Genomic DNA, 26366 nt, shown 5'->3' with positions numbered 1-26366 from the left:
GTTCATCAAGAACACGGGGACACAGCTGGAGACTTATGAAGGGTAAAGTTCACACAAACATCAGGAAGTTTTTTTTTACACAACGAACGACAGACGTGTGGAGTAAGTGACCAAGTAGTGTGGTGGACAGGAGGACCTCAGGGACTTTCAAAACTCAACTTGATGTTTTATTTCAGAAGAATGAAGTGAAGACTGAATGTCCTGTCCGTGAGGTATAAATGACCCCTTAGGACTCGTTTCTACTTCACGCTCAGAGCGCCTACCAGCACACATCATGGCTGCCACGCGTTCCCAGCGTTCCCATTTGTCGTGTCCTCTGAGCAGGTCCTCAGAAATGAACGTGACGCGTGTGCGAGTTACAATACCAGCAAAGAGTCGGGGGGCGCAGTGTGCTAAAAGTTGGAATGTGACGTCAGAGTCTCAGTTCACTATCGACACGTGACTGAAAGCCTTTGTGGATCCTACGAGATCGATGTGCGCGCTGCGATGTTTGATGAACGGCTCGATGTGGTGAAGCACAATGCCGACATACAGATGTATTGGTGGTGCTTTCATATTCCCCATTGTGATGACGCCATACATTTGGTCTCACACGCCATCTCCTGTGCCGTCTTCTTTTTGCACCTTCACCACAGCAACTGAACGTATGGCGGCGTATTTGAGCCAAAGAGGAAAACACAATGGGGACTCCGTGGAAAGGTCTGTTTTGTGATTAAAGTGGGAATTTCAGATTTAATCTCGTCGTTTATTTTGTCATTCGGTCGTAAACCGATCCCGTTGTTAATCGCTACGAGACTGCGGGGCAGGCGGTGACTGACACCCCGAACACGTGACGTTTCTGATATTCCAGCTCTCCGCACATTTCGAATCCTTAGATTTCTACTTGATGTCACTTTCATGACGAATGGATTAAAGTTTGTAGGTTACATATCACAGATAAATCATTAACTTTATTTAACTAATGAACACATGGGGGCCGCACGTAGCGGAGCGGTGAGGAGTCTCATCTCTGGTGGTCCCTGCCTGGAGTTTGCATGTTTTACTAGTGGGTTCTTCCCAAAGACATGCAGGTCTGTGGATTTGGTGGCGCTAACATGACGCCAGTGTGTGTCTGTGTGTTCACCTTGCGATGAGCTGATGCCCCCTCCAGGGATTTTGTTTCTTCCTCGCGCCCGCCCGATGCTGGCTGGAATGGACGCCTCCCTGTTCTCATTACACGTCCATCCTTTTCAGAGATATCGTAGCGAGGCGTCCTGGGAATTTCATGGATGTTTCCGGCACTTCACAACACAGCGAAGCCCGTGATGATATCTCGCACTGCCACCTGCTGGAATCTTCCAGATTTACGTAAACGGCTCACCGCTTACGTAGCAGGAGCGCGCGTCGCGTCACATGAAGTATAAACTGGACATTGGACGAAATTCATTCCAAGTCTTAGCTTTGGATGCGAATGTCGCTCTTTGCCTTTTCTTTGCTTCGACTGACAATAAGAGTATCGACATGTCACTCAGCTCTTTAAGTTCGCCCCGCGTTTTGTTCAAACTGCCCCGCTCTCTTGGTTACGTTTAATAATAATAATACATTTTATTTATATAGCGCCTTTCCCATGTTTACAGGAGCCCCTTCAAGGCTTTCCGATTTCAGCCGAACGTTTCGAAAGATGATCTTACCTTTACCTTTCTATGATCTTTAAGACCGTTCACCTGGCTGCACTCCGATCACACACTTGGCTTCACGTGGGCTTCGTACGGCTAGCTTTAAAAACTGCGCGGGTAAATGACGTCAGCTACGTCACAATCGCGGCGGCCCTCCGTGTGTGCCAATCGTCCGCGATGAATTGATACTCCGGTCTTCTGTCGCAGTCTGTCTCGGAGTGTGGGCACGGCGTCTGTAGCTTGCAGCTCCGATCAGGCGTAACCAGAAGAGCGCAGCACCTCGTCAGCTCAGCTCAGCTCAGCTCTTCTTCTTTTCGTTGGCGAGTCTTCAGATGGACGTCTGCAGTTCAGAGACCTTCGATGGCGGTTGTCTGGCGAAATCTGCTTCATTGGGCAGCGTGTTCTCTGTAACTCTACAGAATAAATGTCGCTGTTTTGATATTTTTTAGTCAAATTTCAAAGCAAATTTTTTTCACACAAAAATAGAGAAAAATTAATATTAAAGGAAAGAAGTTCGGACATACAGTCGTATTTTCATATCAAAACGGTCAGAAAACTGGATGCCAATCTGCTGTTTGCAAACTCGGCTAGCAGTCCGTGCCAGCAGTGAGACCACAGAGTGGTGGCTCTGCGTGGCCATCAGAAGGTTGCCAGTTCAAATCCCGTAAATGCCAGAAGTGATTCCACTCCATTGGTGTCCTTGGGTATGACGTCAACCTGCACCCATCCAGGTCATTCAGCTTGCAGGGAAAACCTGGGGGTTGGTGGCAGGATTGGCACCAGAGCTGTCTTAATAGCATTATAGGCCCCCGGGCAAAGCAGTGCACTGGGGGACCCCTACCTACACCACCACTCAGCAAGTCACAACATACATAGATTAGCATGGGACCCCTATGACTTCCAAGACTGGGGGTCAAATGATGGCAGGTGTTTAGTTGTGATTATTGCTACATTCAACGGTGGGGGCACTGACTTTTTCACAGTGGTAAAAGGGGGCTTTTTGAAAAAAACAATGTCCTGACTTATAAAACTCCATTGTGCGTTCACTGAGGTTCTCTTTTCTAATTTTGCATTTTGAGTAAAAATCTGAGGCCATTCGTTGTGGAGAAAGTGCAAAAGCAGTGGCTGTCAGGAAGGGGGCACAGACTTTTTCACAGCAAGGTCCGACTGTCCACTGAACATTTTTGAAGAGCAAGTCCTGCTGGGCAGGGCTGACCAGTTTTGCTCCTCAAAGTCCTCCTCATCCCCAGTGAATGACAAAGTTCTGCCATCCTTGAGGGCACAAGCACTGATATAGCGCCTTGCATGGTGACCACATGACTCCACATGAAGGTCACAAATGGCAAAAACAAGCAGAGGAGCAGCCGCTGGGTTCTTCCAGTGTCCGGGTACATGCTACATTCAGTGATGTGTCTGAGTGTGCCCACTGTTGGCAGTAGCTTTCTGCTTGGGCACCACTGCCACCTTATAATGTCACAAGCAGGACTAGTAAATGGGCAGAGAAACACTTGCTGCTTTCTTCCCTGCTTCAGTGGGACCACCAGAGAGAACGATGACCTCTGCCACGAATGGGTGATGAATGTGGGGGGCCGGGGGGGGGGGGCACATCTGGAGGGGGGAGGAAGGGAAATCATCTGAGCTGAGAAGAGCTGTGCAGAGCACCTTCTAGTGGAGGAAAGCATGAACTGCACTCACCTTCACAAACACACACACACACACAGCCGTGAGGACTTCCTGTTGACTGCTTTGGCACTTTAGGAAACAATTTACACGGCCGCAGCTCGGTGGCCCACTTTTGTTGTGCTAGTGGGGACACATTCTGTTAGACGCACACACACTCAGCTGGCCTCACTGCCAGGCCTGCGCACACCAGAGGTCAATGTGCACACGTTGGACGAGGACACAAAGTGACACACACACTCTCTGAGTGACATGTGTAGCCCACTGCTTGAGTCCCCACATGTGTGCCTTCCTGTGCCCCCCTCTTGCCGGCCGGCTGGCACGTGTGCCTGTTTTGGTTTTGGGGTGACTTTCCGGCAGCTCGTCCTCTTTCCGTGAGTCTCGATTTTTTCCATGACCCGCTGGTGACACACAGAAAGTGGAGCTGATCTGCTTGTCAACAAGCCGCCGGCTGCTCCTCACTTCCTCTCGCTCATCCAGACACAGAGGAGCGGAAGTCGGGCGCGTGGGAGGGCGCGGGCGGCCGCTGCAGGTTTGCCAGGTGCAACTCGTCCACCGGGAGGTTGGTGTACCCGCGCCAGCTTAGAGCTCGTGTGTTCATAAATGAAGGAACGGCCACCCCAGCAGCCCCTGTCACTAATCTTGTGCCCCCCCCCCCCCCCCCTAAACAGGTCACGTCATTGATTATTACACACACGGCATCCTCCAGTCTGGGCTTTGAGTGGATGGAGGCTGACCCTGCGGCATCGGGCACAAGGCAGGACCCAACTCTGACCCTTACACACTTGATGTAGAAGGTGGCACAGCGGTTAGTGCTTCTGCCCTGCAGCTCCGCCAAGTTCAAACTGCTGGCCTGGGTCCTCTCAGCCTGCCTGGTGCTGTGAATTCCACAGGTTGTGGCACTGGGATACAGATTTTGCCCCCCCCCCCAATATCCCCTGTTTTTTCATAGTGTGAAGTACACTTATTTCTTGTATAGCGCCTGCTCAGTTCTGCGTTGAAATACGAGTAATTACTAAATAAGAAGTGGCAGACACAAAACACCGACGTGGAGGAACTGAAAACACAGAAATGGAAACCAACCGAGTCTGCTCAAAGTGCCATGAAGGACAGACGGGTATGAGGGCTGGATGGGACAATGACTAATGGGACAATGACATCATGGCTGGACAGAGGATTATAAAGGATGGACCAGTGGAAGCCGGAGGCCAGCAGCAGTTCCATCCCCAACACGACAAGGTGGCAGGGGTCCTCCTGAGGCCTCCCAGTTTGGACACCCCCAGGGCTACATGGGAGTTGGAGTTCAGAAGTGCAGCTCTGTCAGAGTCGCTGGGTGCCATTAGAGGGCGCTGTCGGACCTCCCCGTTTCCACACGACCCAGAAGTGCTTTCAAGAGGACATCCTGGGTCCTGCTTAACAGGAGCCCACCGCCTCGCCTGGATGAGTGACAGTCAGGAGGCAGCGGGTGGCACTCAACAGGAGGAGTGGAAGGAGAGGAAGAAGAGACACAGAGAGTATAACTGGGGTCGACTGCTTTTGCACACTTGCTGACTTATTATTGTGAAATACAATCCTTTATTTGAACCTGGGACTGTGTTGGGTAATATTGTAAGTGAGACTTGGGGCTCAGTGGTCACCCTGTCCATGAAATAACGGATGAACTGTGGCCAGTTGAACAACAGACGTGGTGACAGTCCTGGGGACCAACTGGCCACCCAGCCCTGCTGGTCCTTCTGTACTGGGGTCTGTGCTGGCCGGACAATCTGTGGAGAGAATCTTTCCCACAGGTGAATCCAAGGCTCCTTAATCTGAGGTGACTTTTCACTATGCAGGAGAGCAGTGTCACCAAGTGCCACCACCTGATACAAGGAGGCTCAGTGACTGTTTGTGAATTCTTACACTTTTGTATCAATGGCTAACAAACAGAAGTGCAGTCTGCACAGCCAATCGGCAGCTCTAGTCAGGGTATGCCAGCCTAAAGCTGAGGGTATGCCAGCCTGAGGGGCACCTCTAATCGTAGCAGGCAGGCCTTTCTACACCCTCAGGGCCCCGTCCTGCTCTTATTTTATTAATCTTAGGAGGCCGCCATCTCGAGATCTTCACGTACACTCAGGTTTGTAAGTCACGATAAGCAGAGCCTCAGCTTTTTAAGGCTTCATATGTGATCAGGGGCGGCACGGTGGCGCAGTGGGTAGCTCTGCTGCCTCGCAGTTGGGAGACCTGGGGACCCGGGTTCGCTTCCCGGGTCCTCCCTGCGTGGAGTTTGCATGTTCTCCCCGTGTCTGCGTGGGTTTTCTCCGGGCGCTCCGGCTTCCTCCCACAGTCCAAAGACATGCAGGTTAGGTGGATTGGCGATTCTAAATTGGCCCTAGTGTGTGCTTGGTGTGTGGGTGTGTTTGTGTGTGTCCTGCGGTGGGTTGGCACCCTGCCCAGGATTGGTTCCTGCCTTGTGCCCTGTGTTGGCTGGGATTGGCTCCAGCAGACCCCCGTGACCCTGTGTTCGGATTCAGCAGGTTGGAAAATGGATGGATGGATGGATGTGATCAGCCCTAAACTCACCTGGGAGCCAGTGTGACGACTCGAGGACAGGGGTTATGGTTCATGTAATGATCCCAGCAGCGGCATTTCAAATGAACTGGATTTGAGCAGCCGGTCCTACGAGAATCAAATGCAGGAGATCGCTTTGTTAGCGTCCTTTATATTTACAAATCACCTTTTTACACTGGAATAAAACCTGTTTGGGGCGGTTTTGTAATGACATGCGAGTGTCAAAGATAACACAGATTCAGTGAAACTAACGGTGACACCAGCTGAGTTAAAGGTGACAGAATGGCGTTGCCGTCTCGTCATTCCCTCCATTATTAAGTCGTTCTCATCCATCTGATCACGGACAGCATCGGAGAAGCCAACGTCAGGTGGTCTAACAAACTGGGTGTCACCTGCGTACGAGTGAGAATGAAGGTGACGCTCTCTAAGTGAAAACGGTGCGGTCTGAGTGCTGAGCCCACCATATTTAACTGGAGTCCCACCAGCACGTTTCTGTCTGGACTGGGAATGATGGGATAAATAAGAACTAACCCAGCGCCTTAGAGCCCCCCGAGGTCCAGCCTGTGCAAGTAAAATAAAATGGTCGATGGTGTCAGACGCTGGGCTGAAAGCAAACACACATTGTTACAGTGGAATGTTCTCGCTCCGAGGATGTCAGAATGTCGTGTCGGTGGCCGAGGGGAGGACATTGAGGTGACCGGTGCGGTGCGCACGTCAGGCTGGAGTTACTCCAAAGAATTGGGACTGAAGCTCAAGTGTTTTAGAGAGGTTAGGGTACATGGAATGGGGGTCTTCATAAGTAAGGAGACATTGGGGGGCTGCGCCATTGAGTAACGGCTAAGAGTGGGTGAGCACAGAACGGCCATTGAGACCTCAGGCAGGTCCTCCCGATGTACTTCATGTCTGTTAGTTATTTGTATTTCTTGATTGATCGATTGATTGATTGATTGATTGATCTTCTGTATTATTTGTCCTGTCACTCCGTATCTTTGCTTTTTATGTTTCTGCTGCTCTATGCGTCTGAATTTCCCCTCAGGATTAGTAAAGTGTGATGTCGTCTAATCCAGTTTAGTCAAGTTGGCGCTGGTCTAAGGCACAAGTAGTGGCCGACAGCCGACAAGAACATTTACCTGCAGACCACCCAAAGTGGTCTACCCACCTCTGGGTGTGAAATGTCCCAACACCGCACTGCACTGCATGTGGGCAAACACTCAGCCAAAGAGTGAACATCCACAGGTGCCACCCCAGGCACGGAAACAGCGGTGTAGGAGTGCATGTCACCGGGAGAGGGACGTTAAAGTGACAGCGGGACAGAAAAGAATGGGGAGAATTGAAGTGAACGCATCAGAAGAGGGCACCAATGGAGACGAGAGGATCAGGACTGTCCACATCCCTCGGACTGACCCAGGGGGTCTCGACTGGACATCGTTCTCCTCTCTTGCTAAATGAGTCTTCAGTTTCTCACATTGAAGGTGGCCCACTTACAGGTGCCAGTCTCCGTATTACAAGCTGCCTGAAGAAGGGGTCTGAGCCGCCATGAAAGGTGTGGCGGGTGACCGGAGTCCTTACCCAGCCGTGACGCCCAAGGTGTGGAGGGACTGGGGGAGAGAGGATCATGGGCCAATAGAGGGCAGCCCCCTTGGTTTCCAGTGGCCCTTTCCAGGTCATGCCACACCCAGAAGCAGCTCGGTAGGCACCTGGAGTGCGTCCATGTACCCTATTAAAAGGTGCCGCCTCACCCCATCACTCGGGAGGAGAGGACGAAGCCTGAGAAGGAGCGACGGCGGTAAGGCATCGCTGAGCACAGTGTGATTGCTCTCTTGAACCTGTGTCCTGCCTGTGTGTGCCCGGGTTAGGGTGGCAGTACGCCCCCTGGTGGCTCACATTGGTTAACAGTTAGCCAATAAAAGGGTCGCTTTGCTTGATGAAAGCACTAATGAGGAGGCAAGCAGTGTGACCCGTTCATTGGCTGAGCTTCTTCTGCGCTTTACTGCTCTCTGACCTGCAGGTTTGTTGTTCTCCAGTTTGCTGATTTACAGGCTCCAGTTCTCCCAGTAAAGCAGCCCGACGTTCTCGCTGCTCTGCTCTGCGCTTTGGTTTTAATGGCAGCCGCAGCTGGCAGAGCTTCGTCAGAATGTGTTCTCAGTCGATCTGTCGTAGTTGGCTTTTCTTTGGATTATCACAAGAGACGAGTGGGGCAGCCACCCGTGTTTTATACCCGGGCTGCAAATTGGGTTTTAAGCGAGTACGATGTGTCCAGGTGGGAGACCAAGGCACAACTGGCACAAAGATGGCGGCCTAAATGGGGAGTTGAGGAAATGACGTCATCATAGGGGCCAGAACTGGAAGTGATGTCATAGAGACTGGGACCGGAAGTGACATCCTCATTATTGGGGGGGGGTGTTGGGACCGGAAGTGACATCATCAGGGGACAGGCGTGATTTCCCGTAACTGGTCTGCAGAGAAACGAGATGAAGAGTCAGTGCACTCTGCCACCCCCTGGTCTGGCATGGAATTGCACTCATTCAGGCCCTTCAGCTGCCCACCACGCACACGTGGGAAGTGAGACGTCAAGCAGGATGGCACCTTGGATTGGCAAACTAAAGAGCTTACAATAAAAGGAGTGGCTCTGCTTGACTTCTCATTGCACCCATAATGGCTGACCTTTGACCTGCTATTATTAGTTGATCCAAATTATTTTCCACAACTGAGCTCGAGTTTCTCATCTGATGCAGAGTTATGAGTGAGATGTCCCACTGTATACTGGTATACTGGTCAGGGCAGAACCAAGTCACATGTGATGAAGGAGACCTGTGGGTAGTTTAGGTCTCCAGGCCTTCAAAAAGGACATAACAGCAGCAGAAAAAGTCCAGAGAAGAGCAATGAGGATTATAGGGGACGAGTGATGAAGATTAAAAGAGCTGAGCCTTTACAGTGATGAAGAGGAGACCTGACTGACTGAAGTGATGAAGAGAATTACCTTACCAGTGGATCGACTTTCAAAATGAGTTCATCAAGGACACGGGGACACAGTTGGAAACTTGTGAAGGGTGAATGTCACATAAACATCAGGAAGAGAACCACAGACACCTGGAATAAGTGACCAGTAGGTGGACAGGATGACCTCAGGGACCTTCCAAGCTCACCCTGCTGTTATTTTGGACCCTCCAGGTGGACGGCACTGGTGAGCTTTGTTGGCCTGAGTGGCCTGTCCTTGTCCTCGTCCTTGTCCTCGTGATGTTTTGTGTTGAGCTCAGATAAACTTACACAGCTGACTCACCAGTACCAGAACTGGACACTGTGAACTGGGAGCTGTGCGACTGGTTAGTTAGTGGACAGTGTGGTGGCATCCCTTGGTGAAGACCCCCAGGTGGTCCTTCATGTGGATTCCAACACGGACACAAACAGCAGTAGAAGTCATTGGAACAGACGTGAAGTGAGAGAAATGCTGATGCGCTCGTCTGTCTGCTTCACTCCGCAGTGTTGTGTCACAAGTGCTCCTGTCTGAGGGGTCTTTGGTCTGACGTGTCACTTATGGCCTTCGGTTTGCTTTTGATTCTGTTTGCCGCTGTTCAGGTCTTCAGATCAGCATTCTAACGTTTTCATGGCCGTCACTCTGAACCACGTGGGATAAGTGACAGATAATCCGAGTGTCACTGCGGGCCGAGGACCCCTGTGACACACCCAGGCAGATGTCTTTGTATGACGGACATCTTTCATTGGGCTTAATGGGGGTGGAGTGGCGGCTCTGAGGTTAGGGGTCTGAAGGTTTCCAGTTCAAATCCCGTAAACGCCAGGTGTGATTCCACTCCCATTGACGTTAATCTGCGTCCAGCCCTCCCACCTACAGGGACAACCTGGGGTTGGTGGCAGGACTGGCACTCCAGCCATCGTAAAATAAACCTCCCACTGCTCCAGGTGTCACCCGCCACACACAGATCCCAATCCAGGTGGTACGTCGTGTGGTGGGTGCAGCAATGTGCCATCAGTGCCTGCTGCCAACCTCAGTTGAAGGACAAACTAAACTGGTAAATGCGCCCCCTTGGCACAGCACCCAAAGTGTTTGATTATCGATGTCATGGAGAGGGTTCTGAATAATTCAGTGGTGGCTGACAACAGTCGTCACACAGTCGGTGTTTCAAATGTCACGCTGAGGGGCTGAGAGTGCCAACGTGTGAACAATGAGAGCCAACGTCATGTTACACTGGCGTCACCACCCAAGAGTCGATAAACACCTGAGCAAAAGGGATCTGAGACTTTCATTTGATGAGCAAACGTCGAGATTTGTGCTCTGTGTGTTATCAGGGCAGCACGATAATCCAAAGACCTGCCTGCTTATTCTTCATTCGTGAAGTTCCTCAGCTCTCCATGTGTCCTGATGCTCCTCAGGTGGCCAACAATCACACGCGGTGCCCACGCGATGGCCCTGGACGTCTCTGTTTGGTGGACGGCTCTCTATGAAGTTTGACGGTGGGCTCGTTGAAGACCACCCACCTGACACGCTGACTGAACTCTCTGGGTGTCCTGCTGAGCTTAGCGTCCCGTTGTGAAGGAGTGGGCTATGTAGTGGTGGTCACTAGTGGGCAGTAAATGTGCCAGGCCTGAGTGGCAGAGCTGAAGGGTCCTGTCGGTGATTTATCCCACTTTCAGACCCTTTACTACGTAAACCCAAATCCCACCTAAAACTCTGAAATGTTTACCCTTAACAGCCCGGTCACCACCAGGGTGGACTGCCATTGTCATTCTATGTGGCCCCCCAACTCCAGGGAACCCCAATAGGGCACCAGAGCAGGCAGGAGAGGAAGGTTACACTTTAATTGATTCATTATGGGTAATATGGCCAAAGTACAAGCAGGGCACAAGGAGTGTGGCAAAATAAAACCAATACAGCCTGGGGGGGCAGTTTGTTTGGCGACTGGACATCTGATATACTGAGACTAGCGGAGGGCTCTTTGTCTTGGTGGTCTCTGGTCTGGTGGGGTATGTGGTGTGGGTGCAGAATTGGCTCAGACACAGGAAGCAGAGGGTGATGGTGAGAGGAACCTCATGAGAACCGGCCAATGTTCATAGTGGTGACCAGCAGGGGGCAGTGAGGGGGCCGCTTCTATTTTAATATAATTAAATGATTTAGATAGGAATATAAGGAACAAGCTGGTCAAGTTGGCAGATGATACCAACATAGGTGGATTAGCAGGTAACTTGGAGTCCGTTATATCATCACAGAAGGACTTGGATAGCAGACAGGCTTGGGCAGATTTCTGGATGATGAAATTTAATTTCAGTAAATGTAAAGAATTACACATAGGAAGTAAAAATGTGAGGTTTGAATACACAATGGGGGGACGGAAAATCGAGAGTCCACCTTATGAGAAGATTTAGGAGTCGTAGTGGACTCTAAGCTATCGACTTCCAGACGGTGTTGAGAAGCCATTAAGAAGGCTAACAGAACGTCGGGTCATATGGCGCCTTGACGTGTGGAGCACAAGTCCCAGGAGGTTCTGCTCAAGCTTTATAACACACTGGTGAGGCCTCATCTGGAGTCCTGGGTGATGTTTGGGTCTCCATGAAGACACAGCAGCACCAGAGAAGGTCCTGTTATTAAAATAAAAGTAAAAACTGCGCAGCGCTCCACGAGTATTCGATCAGCTCAGCTGTTGCACATCACCTCTCCGTGGATTGTGATCAGCACGCTGCGCCCTCAGGAGTATAAAGGGGGCCTGAGATGAAGGGAGAGAGAAAATAAACGAGAAAAGGAAAGGAAATTGAGGAGGAACGATGAAGGAAAAGAGAGGGCTGGGAGCCAACGAAAACGAGAAGGTGACAAAGCGGTCAGGGGGCTTGAGGGGCGTTGCAGGGGTGGAGAGCTGGCGTAACTGGGGCTCTTAGGGGGGCTTTGGCACATCCCGGTGGATATGGAGGATCACTTTGAATGGGGTCTCGGCCCCGCCTGTCAGAGCCCTGGACAGAGGACGTTAAAGGCGATACTGGGGGTCTCACTTTGTTGTTGGTTTCATTGCTTTTTTATTGATGTTATTTATTGGCTTCCTCACAAAGCCCTGGTGTTCATTTTGGGTTGTTTACGAGCTTTTTTATTCATTTTGCTGGCCAATTCACACTGACTCCTACTCTTATGTGTCCTACTCGCCCAGTCCACCTCAGTTTCAGGGCTATCAGTGTCCCGGGTTCAAGGGCAGTCATGCCAGCTGCGGGCACCCTGGGCATCACAGTTCCCTGCGTCATCTGAAGATGGGGTTTGCAAATGCGAGATGAGCACAGATGTTCCTCTCGGCCATTGGAGATTCCCAGGAATCCCACTGGTCGTGGAGCCCTGAACCCTGCAGGTGTCCTCTGGGACTTCATGAATGGCTTGTCGATGTGCTCTTGAGGTCCTTGTGGCAGGCTGGACTGGGAAGTTCTGAACGTTCAGATAAGTTGCAGAGCTGTAGGCCCCGTCCCCACTGCTGAAGACATTTGTCTCCATTCTCGTCTTCGCTCCTCACTACAGAGCTGGAGACGTCTGAAAACGACCAGACGCCATTTCTGTGTGGACGGACGAAAACGAAGATTTCTGCAAACGCAGCCGGGATCAGACTCTGATTGGTTTGTGGTTATTATGAGGCTCATCCCTGATTGGATCCTGATCATTATAACGTCTCAATCCCTGATTGGCCACCCTTCACAGACATAGAAGAGCTGCATGGCGCTTATTGTGTCGCTTACCTGTAGGATTAGAAGATCCGTGATCACCTGCTCACCTGCCAGCGTCTGGAACAATCAGGTTTTATGCCTAAGAAGTCGACCATCGACCACATCCTGGCACCGAGGGTTCTCATGGAGCGCAAACGCGAATATCAGCAGTGTTTCTTGTCGATTTTCATAACACGTTCGACTTGGTTGATCGAGGTGCCCTGTGGGACATCCTGAGGGTTTGCGGGATCCCCTCAAGGTTGCTGGATATCATGGCCGGCCTGTACACTGGTACTGTGAGTGCTGTGTGGAGTGGTGGCAGACCCCCTGTGTTTCTCCCAGTTGATTCTGGGGGTCCGTCAGTGGTGTGTTCTGCTCCTACTCTGCTCAGTGCTTGTATGGACTGGGTGTTGGGCAAAGTCGTGGGGTCCAGCAGCTGTGGGGCACCTGTTGGTGAAGAGAGATTCATGGATTTTGACTTTACTGACAATACTGTGATATTCGCAGAGTCAATGGTGGCTCTGATGTGGGGTCTCAAGGGGTCTGAGCTTGCGAGGGTCCGATAAAAACTGAGAGCCAGGCCTTTAATGACCTCTTGGACACGGCCATCAGCGGTGTGTCTGTCTGCGGAGAGAGTGACGACCTCGTCATTGAGAGGTTTACTTACCTCATCGGTGACATTCATGTGACTCTGGTGACTCTTCCTATGAAGTCAGCAGATGGACTGTTAGAGCCTGGGGGGTCCGGAGGTCTCTGTAAAGGGGTGTATGGCGGTCCTGATATCTCAGAAAAAGGGCAAAGGTCCAAGTCTTTAGAGTCCTGGTGCCCCCTGTGTGTGAGACAAGGACGCTCTCCAGTGACCTGAGACGAGGACTGGACTCCTGGGTCTCTTCAGGGGGTCCTTGGGGGCTGCTGGTGTGACTTTGTGTTGCTCATGGAGTCCCGAATGAGGCACATGACCTGCATTGTGAGGGAGCGTCACTTACGGCACTACGGCCATGTGGCGCGATTCCCCAAGGGTGATCCTCATTGTTGGGGACCCGAGTGGCTGGACCAGGCCAAGGGGTTGCCCACGTAACACCTGGCTGTGGCAGATAGAGGGTCATTTCCGGAGGGTGGGACTGGACCGTGTGTCTGCCTGGGGATCCCAAGGTGTTTCGGCATGTGGTGGGTGTGCCAATGTGTTGTACCAGTGCAGGCTCCCTGTACCTACCTGAATTTGTTAGAAATCGTCTTCAAGCGACGCCACACAGGGCACACAGGAGTCGCCAGTCAAAGATGTGCTCAGGCTGCAGAAGCTCCTTCAGTCCGGTTGGCATGCCACGCCATGGGAGCTGAGACTAAATGTGTACGATGGACACTCGCTGTGGTGACATCTGAAGATCGCCTGGTGAGGCCATTCACACGACAAGACAGCCGACTGAAGCCTCGTCTTCTGATCGTATGGCAGCCCAATGGTAAGGTGCAGTCGGGTACTGTGACCCCCGCGAGATGAACACGGTGCACCCAGTTACAGAGGTCCATGCTGCCTGCATGCCCAGTGTATCCTGATGACTACGCCAAAGGTGTTTTCAGTCGTGTTTAGTGTGGATGCCAATACTTTTGTGGGAGGAGCTGCTTTCATTTTCAAAAAGCTCTTTTTAAATCAAAAATGAAGGAGCGTGGATGAAGCCCTAGGAGTGGCGCTGTCCCCCTGTCCTGATTGGTACGTTTCTGCGCCTTTTTTTCCTCCTCTCTTCTGGAATTTTCTTTCCTCGAGGTCTCCTTGTGGATGAAGATGACTTTCCTAGAGTTCTTTGGATGTTCTTCTGGGGCGAGTTGGCGCTGCGGCCCTGGCTTCATTTCGCCAGGCTGTCCTGTTCCATGTGGAGATGGTGGCTTGGTTTCTTGTTCCTGCTCTTCTGCTCCTCTCTGTGTTCTTCTAGGGACCTTGTGGTGACGCGTCTCCATCATGGTGAGGGTCAGGAGGTTTGGATGAACAGGACTGGCAGCAGTAACGTTGGGCGACTTTATTCCTTGCTGTCGTTTTACGTTTTATCTGAAGATGTGAAGATCAGAAACGGAGGACACCAGGAAGGGGCACATATTTCTTCACAGTTCTGTACTTCTCCTGGCAGCCCTGAACTGGTTTGAGATGGACCAGTTCGGGGTTGGTGCCAGCCTTGCCCCCACGGTTTTGCTGACATGGTACCCGACACAAACCCGAGGTCTGATGGGAGTTTGTCACTGCAGAACTCACAGAGAGACTAATTGGGGGACGGTGTGCCAGGGCAAGCAGTTAGCCCAGTCGGAACTGGTGGCAGCACTGAGCCCACAGTATAAGCTGTGACCCACGTGGCACCTCGGGTGGGCTGGTGGTGTCAGCGCGAAGCACTTCAAGCTGCGAGTGCCAGTCAGACCAACGTGGTGAAGCGACCAGCGGTGCACATTTCCTCTCTTCTGTGGTGTCACTGTGGTGGGAGGCGGTGGTTAGGTGACAGCGAATTATCACTAGCAGATCTAAGCTCGACACAGACCACCGCTGGCAGAGCGCCAGCAGCACTGGGAGCGGCGGTCTGTCACACCAGGACACTCCCGGAGTCTCTCTGGGATGGCCATCTGCTGAAGACAACTTTGATAGCTGGGCACCCCCACCTGGGAAGTGAAAGTTCTTCACCTACTGGCGGGCGAGTGGCGTCCTCTGCGTGAGTTCACTTTCATAATGAGGGGGCTCCACTGGGGTGGGAGTGATAAAGTTAAGAAGATCATTAAGAAAAAAATCCCGGTGACAGGAGAGCCAAGCAGCAGAGCGGGCAGCACAGGTCACTGGGGCAGGAGTACCAAGTGGGGGCGAGCAGAAAGAAGAAAAAACAAAGGAATTGGGGACACCAGAGGATGGCTGAGGGGTGACAGGCTGGACCCTGTTGTGGTGGCAGCCACTGAGTTATGATGAGTTGCCCACCCCTGACCACCATTGTCCTGCTGATGGCACACGGCAGGCCCATGCGGACTCCTTCTGCTTTGGCTTCGACACCGGCAATCAAGCCCGTCCCTCGCCGACCTCAGCACTTCCTGTCACATGGGGCGTGTGATAAAGGCGATGCGGGCGCCGTGCCTGTCACTGGGAGTGGCGCAGCACAGCGTGAGACAGCACGGGAGCCGTTGGCCGCAGCCATGATCCTACCTGCGCTCCTCGTCATGGCAGCCATCTGCTGCACAGGTAAGTCACCACTCCCCCTCGTCTCACCTGAACGGCGGGGGCCCCCAACTCCTGCACCCCTGCACCAGAACTTTCTGGAAAGCTGCACTCGAGGCCTTCCTCCTGTCACCGTCTGCATGGCTGGTTGCCAAGAAATGGATGTATGGATGGCATGTGCTCCCAAACGGAGCCGGGCACTGCATGTGGTCACCTGGCACCTTGGCATCACAAGATGGCTGCTTGTTGTTTGACGTTTCACAGCTGGGCAGGCGGGCGTGTGGTCTGCTCGATGGTCTGAAATCATTTCCAGTGCGGTACTCTGGCAGTGGTACCCTGGCAGCAGGTGAGCATTGTGTAAAGACCATGTGGGGGGTCCCATGCCCAGTATAACACTCGGCTGCTGCTCTTCTGTTCCAGAGGCTTCCCAGTTCTCGCGAATGGTGGTGCCAGTGGGCAGCGGTACCCTAGTGCCATGCTCCTTCCAGAACCCAACTACTAAAGAGGTGAAGGTGCAGCTGGTGCGAGGGGAGAAGGAGGACATCTGCTCGGTGCTGCTGCCTGAGAAAAAGGTGAACATCACAGAGCCGAGGGTGTGCAGAATCGAGGCGTTCAACCACAGCGTCACCTTCCACCTGTCCAGCCTCCAGCAGAATGACAGTGACCTGTACAGCTGTGACATGTTGACTCTGTACCCACCGCCATTCCTGAAGATAACGCTCAACAAGACCATGGTCTGCGTCATCGGTACGTATCTGCCGGCCGCCCTGCACCGTCTCTGCTCTCCGTACTGGGACCTTGCCAGGCACCCCCAGCTGTTTGCTGTCCCCCCTGTGCTTTGGTCTCTCAGTCCAGCGGCGTAACTAACGTCGCCATAGTGGTGGAGCTCATTGTTAAAGGCGCTATATACACTGAAGGCTGGCTTGGGTTTGGGTTTGAGAAGAAGGCAGAGGCTGACGGGCATGGAAGAGTAGGGTGAGGCCACGGTGGCATGGCAGGCGCACCTCGGCCGTTTCGTTACCTTTGGTACACCCCGAGCTGGTGGGACACACAAGAACTCGGTCAGGCGTGGGTGCACATGTAAACACTCATGGACACGGACACACACACATGTCTGTGCCCGTCAGGACGCGGGGCACACTCAGTGACACTTTAATAAGGTCACACAGACAAAGGTTGACGCATTTCACACTCAGGCGTCCGTCTCCTACACACGAACACTTCGCACTTCCACTTTCACTCTCCAACTCACACACACACACACGCACACACACACACGCACACACACTGTAACACGTGCTGCTCACTCCTTCCACACACACTCTGCATGTTGTGTCGCAACAATGACAAGTCACAAGCAGGCCACTTCAGTGCCACCACGGCTTCATCTGTTGTGTTGGCGTGCCCTTCATATGCCACCGCCTAGTAACGGCTGGCATGTACACATGTGTTCCACACACACACACACACCTGCACACTTCCGGGAACATCAGTGCCACCGCTCCCCGTGTCACAGGCTGGTGCGCTTTGCCATGGGGCCTCATGTCGCTCGGCTCGCCTGCCTTTGTGACACGCCCGACTGCTGGTGGCTCAGCCGAATCAAAAAGTGGGGACAGCAGGTGACAAACGTGAGAGGCAGAAAAGTGAATGGATGAGACTGGGCATTGCCAGGCACTGAGTTGGCTCCATGTGTGGCATGTGCTGTTGTGCCCCCCACAAAGTGACACCAGCGCACCTTCACTTTGTGTCACTCTCAAGTGTCACATTTAAAAGGGGTCGAGTGACGGCCCACCCCAGCTTCTGTGCCACGACTACTGAGGGAGTTTACCTGCACTTCAATGGAGTGCTTTATAGCGCCCCACACGTACAGCCCCTTCAACCTCAGGGGCTCAGCGGCTCGGCACACACAGATGTCTTCAGGCCTGTGCCACTCACTACAGCAGATGCCCGCTCACTGCACTGACCCCTGTGGGAAAATGGCAGTCGCCCACACCAGGAGCCCCTAACGCTGATCCTGAACCCCGCCAAGCAATCCAAAGATAATAAAGTGACATGAATAGAAAAAACAATCCAAGCATTGGCACGAATAAGAAGTCACTGAAGGACATGATGGGGAAGATGAGCCCCTTCAGCTCTGGGCACACAGTGGCTTTCTATTCCTTCTGCCAGTCTTAGTGGGCAGGCAGACTTGTCGTCAGGATGTTCTTCAACAACAACATCCAAATCCAATTCATCCTGAGCAGGGTGTCGGGGAGGCTGGAGCCTCTCCTGGCAAACTCAGGGCATAAGGCAGGAACGAGGTGCCAGTCCATCGCAGGGTGAACACACACACACACACACACACACACACACACACACACAGGGCCAGCTGTGTGTCTTTGCACTGTGGGAGGACACAGGGAGAACATGCAAACTCCACACAGGGAACGCCTGGCATGTGAACCTCGACCTCCTCATTGTGATACAGCAGTGCCACCACTCTGCCATGTCTTAAAGCCATTGTCACCTTTACATCACATCAGTTGTTTCTTTCCCAAGCTGATGTCCCTTCTGCTCCCCGGGTAAATAAATTCCAAAAATATGTCTGCCAGTCTGCGTTTAAGATGCCAGGCTCAAATCAGTAAACCCCTCCACAGCAGCCATTTTGGGTGGGGTGGCAGATATTTCAGGCTGTTTGATCCTGTGATGGGCTGGCATCTGTCTAGGGGTCGTTGCTACCTTGTGCCCTGTGATGCTGGGATGGGCACCAGCTGCCTGGTGACCCTGCCCTGGATATGTGGGTTACAAAGGTGGAGGGGTCGGTGGAGTCTGTCTGAGTTGACCCTCAGGGTCCATGTGGCGCTTCAGGCTGAACAGTCCGGTGGTCCTGAGTGCCAGCTGGTAGTTTAAATTTCCAGTTCAGATTTGGGTTTGTTTCCTATTGTGGATGCCATTCAGTTGTTGCTGTGTGTTTATTAAAATGATGTGCACATGGTGTATAGCGCCTTTCCCTGCAAACAGACTCTGAACACTTTGGAGAAGTTGGCGAGCGTTCTGGAGCTCCAGAGTCCTGGGTTCAACTCTCGGCCCAGTGCCCATCTGTGCCAAGGCTGCTCTGCCCACATCCTGAACACGAGACTAAGGGTGCCATCTGGGGAGCTGGTGCTTCTTCTATGAATGGTCCCTGCTGTGCCCCACCACTATTTGCTTTTCCTGGACTGGACTAAGTGGATGGGCAGGGGGGACATCGCTGAAGAAGGCCACTGGTCACCCGCACTGCTTGTGCATTTGTTGGCATGATTTTTTTAATGCCATCCATCCATTTTCATCTAGCCTGGTAAAGACACCAGGGTTCACGTCCCGACATCCTGCCAGTGTGGAATTTGCATGTCCTCCCTGTGCCCGCAGTCCTAAGACATGCAGGTCAGGTGAGTTGGCGACTTTAAGCTGGTCTGTGTGTGTTTGCCCTGCAATGGACTGGCATCATGTCCGGGGTTTGTTCCTGCCTTGACCCAGTGCTAGCTGGGATCGGCTCCAGCACCCCCCCCCCCCCCATCTCCTGTGACCCCAACCTGGATTAAGCGGGTTAGAAAACAACACAACATGACATCTTCATCCAGTCACAATGGCCTGCTGGGTAAAGGACATTCCGTTATGATGCCTTATTTGAACTCATGGAGTTCCTCCCACAGCCATCCTGGCATTACTGGGTGTGAGGACCCACCGACGCACACGCACGCACACACACACACACACACGGGGTCAGTTTACAGTCACAGGTCAACCTGATAGTCAGTAAGATGAAAAAGGAGAAAACAGAGGTCTTCAGTGGCATCAACGCTGGCACCATCTGTGTTTCATTAACATGGCCTGCCCTGCCTTGTACCTTTCAGTGGTGCCAGTCCTGGAGTGTCATGTCCTGCTCTTGAATCAAATGGTCCAGAGGTGTCCTCACCATTGCATTGTCTACTTGGCCTTGGCACTGTGATGTGGAAAGCCTGGCATTGACTTGCGACAAGCCACCAAAAACAAGGCACGTAATAAGGCAGGACAGAGGGTCCATCAGGGGCACATAGTAGTAGCCGAGGACCACAGCCACTGTGGCATTCCTGGACCACACCTTGGCCCACTCCGTCATCTCTGGACTGAATCTCTGCCACTCACAATGCCAGTGCTTTGGCAGGTGATGCTGTGCGCTCTGCGCCATTCTGGGGTCTCTTCTCTCTTTATCTGTACTGGTGGGCTTACACATTCCAGAGATGGCGTGATTTCCATTTTTACATAAACAAACAAACAATGTGCCATAAGGTGTCGAGCCAGCAGTGACCACGTGAGTCAGGGCACTCGGGGATGACGGTGACTCCCTCATGGTGACTCAGCTTGGGGTGACCTCGGGTGGCACTGATTCAGTCCTGCCATGGACTGGCGCCCCCCTCAGGCCACAAGATGACAGAAGGACTGATCCCGGTGGGCGTTGTTTGACCACCAAGAGCTGCTTATGGTTGAGTTTTGTTCTCCTCCGGTTTGCTGCTTTGTTTCCGTTCACACGTCTGTTGCTCTTTTGTGGTTGTGAGTTTCACGATTCACATCGCACTTCTTCTTCTTCTGCTTCTTCTTCTTCTTCTTCCTCTTCTTCTTCTTCTTCTTCTTCTTCCTCTGCGGTGCTTTGATACTCACATCCTTGTCGGCTTGCATTCTCCTCTTGCACTTCACCCTTCAGACCTCAATGCACTTTCCACAATGCCCAGTGACCATAGTGGTGCCCACGTGCCAATCTCTGCCACGTCTTCCAGCCTCTCCTTTCTCACCATACCAGTCAAGACATTTCATCCTCCCAGTATGTCCGGGGTCTTCTCTCACCTCTCCAAGAACAGGCATACTTGGAAAGGTGGTCCCTAGTGGGCCTGTGTAGCCCATTCAGACTCAGCAGGAGAAAGCCAAGTGGAGCCAGCGTTTGGGTGACGAAGGCTGAGGGGCAAAAGGGGAGGAGTCATGACAGGCCCAGGCGTGGCAGCACATTGACGCCAACGTCTGCCGGGGCCCCTGGACCTCCAATCACTCTGTGGGCTTCTTGAGGAGCCAGAAGTTTATAGAGCCAGGAACAGAGCAGTGAAAGGCGTTATGTAGAGGTGAATGTGGCCGCGGTGTCACCAGGTGGTCTCATCGGTGGTTTGATGGTTTCCTCCTCTGTTCAGAAGGCCTTCATTTCAAACCACAGTCACAAAGGAAGCGAGAGCTGATGGGCCAAATCCAAAGAGCCGCCAGAGGAATCTGCAGATCTTTACCGTTTGTACTTCAAAAAAAATGGAAGTCGCGTTTGGTGACGCGGGCTGGTTGTGCAATTCAGGACGGCAGAGAGAACAATGGGGCGGAGCAGGCGGGCGACTGGCGTGAGAAGAACACGAGATCACAAAGCCAACAAGGAGCACCACGGGAGGTGGGCGTCTGACAGCAGAAGACCAAAACGTGAAGGGCAGAGTGGGCTTCTTGGTCTGCAGGCTCGGACAGTGAACTGTGTCTGAGGAGGACCCCCGTGACTCCACCCCTAACCAATGCGGCAGTGAAAACGAACTGGTCACCCTCAAGAGCGCCAGACAGGACCACACGAGCAACAAATGACACCAAGTGGCATCACCTAAGGTGTCCCTTTACCGCCACCACCACCCCCTCCTCCGACTCCTCCAGGGGGACATTGATGTGATCTCTCCAGGGGTCTCCTCCTGGTTGGTCATAACCACAACATCTGCCAGTTCCTTTAGCTGGTGAGGAGCAGCGGCTCGACTTTGAGCTCCTCCTGAACGTCTGCCCTCGTCACTTGATCCCCAAGGCTGAGCCCACCGCTTGTATCTGTGTTTTAATTCTCGGGACCCTGGGGGAGGACAGGGACGTGGAAATCAGGAGACTCCACAGACTTCCGGACCTTCAGGATGTTAACGGGAGAGCCGCTTGATTGGCTTCGGCGGGTTTATGCAAATCTGCACACGTCACGTCGCCAAAGGCCAAAGCTGTGCAAATCCACAAAAAAGGGTTTGGCGGCAAGTAGCTGGGCTCCAGTGCCCCCTTTAAGAGAAGGGTACAAATATGGACCCCTCATTGGTGTTCTGCTTGTGGCTGGCGTGACGTGTGTCTCATGCTGCGTCGTTGCTTTTGCGTTATTCGTGTCTTCGTGATACTCTTACTGGTTTTATAATTACGTCTGTCGTCTGTGCCTCACTCTTTGTGGGTGGAGCCACAGGAGGCGGGGCCACTCTGACATCACCACTCCTGAGAGCCTATTTAGAGTGGCGGAGAAGGCTCAGGAGTTGGGAAGCATTGCTGGTCGGACTTTGAGGGGTTCCTTGGCTTTCTGTTTTTATTCTTTGAATATTTGTGCTTTGCTGAAAGCAGGGGTCCTCACTCGTGGTTCTGGTGGTCCGCAGTGGCTACCTCATTCACTAAAGCTAATAGGGACACTCGGCATTGAACTCCTCCAGGGCTCGCTGGTGCCTTCATTCCTCCAAGACGCACGAACTTCCCTGCTCTGAGGACATCATCCAGGTGTTTGGTGGACCACAGCAGAGTGACACTTCAGGACCCTCCCTTTTGCTCCCTCGTTTAATTCTATGAACCGAGGTTCCGTTGTAAATGGAGGGACGTTAGCCATTTGTCATTTACACCTCCCTGTTGACTGATGGCAGCTGAAGAAGACACAAAACAATTTAATTCCAACCTAAAATCGGCAGGTCAGGGGTCCTGAATCGCAAAAAGTGAAAGTGGAAACCTGCAGCCTGTGCGGCCCCCCAGGTCCACAGGTGAGGACCCCTGCTCTGGACATACCAACACGCCGGGTCCTGCAGTTGCGTACCACACGTCACATGCTGTATGTCCTCAGATTAGGAAACTGGTTGGAATGAAAACATGCAGGACCATAAGTGAGGACCCCCGCTCTTCTCTGCACTGCGTTGCGGAGTGACCATGAGTGACCATGGCAGGACCTCCCTAAGTCCACCTCACGTGTCAGGACACTGACGAGTGGCACTTAGTGCTGATCCCTTCAGGGTCACCTGGCGTGTCACTGCCAGAGGTCCTTATGGACACACACACACTGTCCTAAAGGTCTCCGAGGCTGACCTCACCTGAAAGTCAGGACCCCCATCCTCCCGCTGAGCTTCTTCATTGCTGTGCCCATTTGCCTTTTCTGGTTCCTTTTGTTCTTTGGGATTTTACTAAACGGCCGGTTTCTAAAAACCGTCTGTCCCGGAGGGGCTCGCCACGTGTTGCATGCCAGTCAGCACATGCAGGACCACCAGAACCCTAGAAGCCCATCAGACGAAGCCAGCAGAGGTGACCCGTGTCCTGCAGACTTCAGCTGCTCCTTGATGGGCGCCCCGTTGCCTGTAAAGTTCGTATTTGACTTCCGGCAGGTGACGGTGACGAGAGAACAAAGACAAAGCTCCTTCCTTAGTTACGAGGAATGAAGATGGCGTCCTGCGAGTGCCCAGTGGTTGAACTGCGGAGTCCCCAAATATTAAAGGGTGACATCGCCTCTGCCACTGTGCCGTTCTGTGCTAGACGTCCCCCAGTTGTGTCACTCTTGTCTCATCCCACCTGAGTGTGGCACCTTCACCTGGAGCACAAGGCCAAAGAGAGTAAAGCGTCACGGCCACAACTTCAAAGCCTAAAGTGCCAGGCATGTCACAATGGGTCAGCCATAGCAGACAAGAGGGGACATTGAGGCAGTGGCATCTGTCACCCCCTGAAGTTGGGTGGGACGTCGGCGACATGGCAAACTTGTGGCGGTTTCAGGGTCACGGCCGACTTTTGTTTCTTTTTTAAAGGGTCTGAGAGACGTGTGCCCCCAGTGGGTCTGAGAGGTGACTTGGCTCGGCTGGTCACCGTGACGTTTAAAAAGCCTCCTCTCTGGTCACACTTGACATTTTCATCTTCCCAGTTCTGCTGTGCTTTGTTTTCTCGCTCGACTGCGCCGCTTTGTTCCATACAGGAAGCCAAATGTTTTTGTTGTTTGGTTTTGTCACTTTGCCAGTCACCACCAGTCAGGCCAACCTGAATGCACTGCAAACGGTGACATTGCACCTGTGGCGAGAGCAGCTGAACGAGGAAGTGAGTGACAAACGAGGACACTGCAAAAGCGAGAGCTGAAAAGGAGTGGCGGTGTGCGTGAACGGCGCTCGACGAGAGGGGGGACGATCACAGGGAGAAACCGTCACAGCGCTCTGCTCACTTTAAACGGAGGACTTGGCCGTCGTTGACCCTCAGTAGCCCTTCGTGACAAAGTGAGGACCAGAAAGGTTTGCAAATTTATTAAAACACTGAGACCCCATCTTCTTAGAAGCACCCAGACTCTCAATTCAGTGCTTTCTAGAAGCCCTTCTGGCAGAACTGAGTCTTCTTGAGTCTGAGTCTCTACAAGCTTTGCACCCCTGGGTTTGGCCAGCTGATCCCATTCGGACCCTCTTAAGCTCCGTCTTCAGGTCTCTCCGCACAGGGGGCTTTGGTCTGGCCACTCGAGGACACTCTTGTCGTCTTTGGCTCTGTGCTTCAGGCACTTGAACTGCCACCTAATTTTGAGGTGGCATCACCTCTGGAGCTCTGGAGTTTTCTTCATGGTCCTCTCTGTATGTAGCTGCATTTGTCCTTCCCTCAGTTCTGACCGTGGTGCCATGGTGTTTGGCAGGTGATACACAGCGTGTGGTCTTCACTGGGCCTCTTACTCATCTTGTCACTCCACCATGAACACCTGAGTGCTGCTGAGGTGGTCCTCCCTCCTTCAAGGTCTAAGCAGGGGGCTTCCAAAGCTCACATGCCTGACCAAGGGAGTCACACAATCTGCTCAGATGGCCAACTCATGGAAGAGTCCTGGTGGCCCCAAATGTCTTCCATTTCACAGCCACTGAGGCCACTGAGCTCCTGTAAATGTTCTGATCATCTTGTCCTGATGTGTGCCTCACCACGGAGTGCAAGCCTGCACTTCATGGCTTGGTCTTTATGAACTGTAGGACCTTCTAGGTGGGCATCTCTGAATGATGTCAAGTTCTGGAATCATCTCAAGGAGAATTCAGGCAGACAGGAGACCCCTGAGCCCCCACAGCACAGACTCTGAATACGTCCAGCAAGGACAATTTTCAGTTTTTTGATTCTGAATGACTTTGCCAACCCTTCTGGTCACATGTTGTCATTTTGTCAGCTTTCTCCATTTCAGAGGGTGCAGAAAGTGAAGGGGTCTGAAGACTTTGTGAGTCCACCATAAATGAGCAACATGCCAATTTAGTCCAGGCAGCCTCATTGGGTGGTCCTCATAATGTCCTCATGAACCCCTGTCCCCCTGTCCCCTGACCTCCTTCCAGCAGATCTGCCCGCTCCTGATGACCTGGGCTTGGCAGGCAAGGTCATTCATCAGGTCAGGGTGGGCCTCCATCTTTGATGCCCAGGCCATGCCAGGAGACTCATTCATGTCTGCTGTGTGTTTCAGACAAAGCTGAAGAAAAGAATTGCCCCCAATGCCCAGATGTGATGAGCGGCGGACCATTACAGTTGGCACTTTGGATTCTGCTGGCCTTCCTCACCCTCTACAGCCTCATCATGTCCATCGCCTTGTTTGTGAGTTATGTGAGTATTCTGTCTGTCTGGGCCAGGTGGTGGGTGGGGGGGTGTGGGCATGACAGCTCGGGTGGCACCCTGACACAACTCTTTTCTTTTTCTTCCTTCCACTTGTAGGTGAAACTGACCAGGAGCAAACAGATGCAGAACGACTACATGAACATGCCCAGCAAGCAGAAGAAGAAGCAGCGCGTCGTCCACCCCAACTGCTATCACACCCGCCGCTAGCGGGGCCTTCGCTCGGGCCCTCTGACTGCACCTCTGTGCCCAATTCTGTGTAAGACTGATTTGTACCCGTATGGTGCCACCGTGCCACCGCTAGTCGTCTTCTTCTCAACACCCCAGCTGCAGACAGTGGACTGACTGGGCCGATGACGGGTATGCCCGTAGAAGGTCACATGCTCAGGCTGGCACATACCACACCAAATATCATCCCCGAGTTCTCAAGAGCACTGAGAGTGTTTGTGCAGCAGTCCTCACGCACGTCCTTTCAGACCAGCAGGAGCCCACCGCTACTTCAGTGCCACCCATCACGTCTTCACGCACTGAGCCGTCCAGAAGCACCTGGCCACTTCATAGAAATGTGAGGTCAGCCAGAATGACCTGTGTGGATGGGCAGCGGCATCCACGGCTGACGTAGGGATTGGTGACAAAAGGGTGTCCTCAGGCAGTCCCCATGCCCAATCAAGTCCTGGATGGACCCTTAGCCGTGGTGAGGTGAGGGACTGTGTCCAGTCTGGAGGGACGAACTGGTGACTGCGCCCAGCTCTTGGTGACACAACGACTTTTGTAACGACACCCTGCTACCTAAATAAAGCTGACGTGACGTCCGCTGGTGTGCTCTTTGTGTGTCTGCTTTGGATTTGGAACTCAGCTTAGACCCTCGCTGATATAGCGCCTTGAGGCAGTGGGGAGATGAGCGGGTGTCCTCCGCCCTTCATGGTATCAGGGGGTGTAGTCGGGAGGTGGAAGGGCCTCCTAAATCCCACCAATTTGTCTTCCATGGAGGCAGCAGAGTCAGGGGGCTGGAGTGGGGGTCACTGAGC

General features: G+C 52.7%; 1 protein-coding gene across 1 annotated transcript; it reads left to right on the top strand.

Annotated features, from left to right (window-relative positions):
- Nucleotides 1-15497: 15497 nt before the first annotated feature.
- On the top strand, nt 15498-26151 carry LOC114655264 (T-cell-specific surface glycoprotein CD28-like). The gene is made up of 4 exons (XM_028806119.2): nt 15498-15768; nt 16165-16491; nt 25193-25329; nt 25438-26151. The coding sequence occupies exons 1-4, from the start codon at nt 15498-15500 to the stop codon at nt 25546-25548; spliced, it is 846 nt and encodes a 281-aa protein (XP_028661952.2). The 3' UTR covers nt 25549-26151.
- The last annotated feature ends 215 nt before the right edge of the window (nt 26152-26366 follow it).

Source organism: Erpetoichthys calabaricus, chromosome 8 (genome assembly GCF_900747795.2).
Source record: "Erpetoichthys calabaricus chromosome 8, fErpCal1.3, whole genome shotgun sequence".
NCBI lineage: Eukaryota > Metazoa > Chordata > Cladistia > Polypteriformes > Polypteridae > Erpetoichthys > Erpetoichthys calabaricus.
Note: the sequence above shows the minus strand (reverse complement) of the source record. Positions and strands in the feature narration are given on the sequence as shown.

Coding starts and splice junctions, on each gene's coding strand:
- LOC114655264 (XM_028806119.2), top strand. CDS start 15,498: ATGAGTTGCCCACCCCTGACCACCATTGTCCTGCTGATGGCACACGGC. Junction 15,769..16,164: donor GGCAGCCATCTGCTGCACAG/GTAAGTCACCAC, acceptor CTTCTGTTCCAG/AGGCTTCCCAGTTCTCGCGA. Junction 16,492..25,192: donor GACCATGGTCTGCGTCATCG/GTACGTATCTGC, acceptor TGTGTGTTTCAG/ACAAAGCTGAAGAAAAGAAT.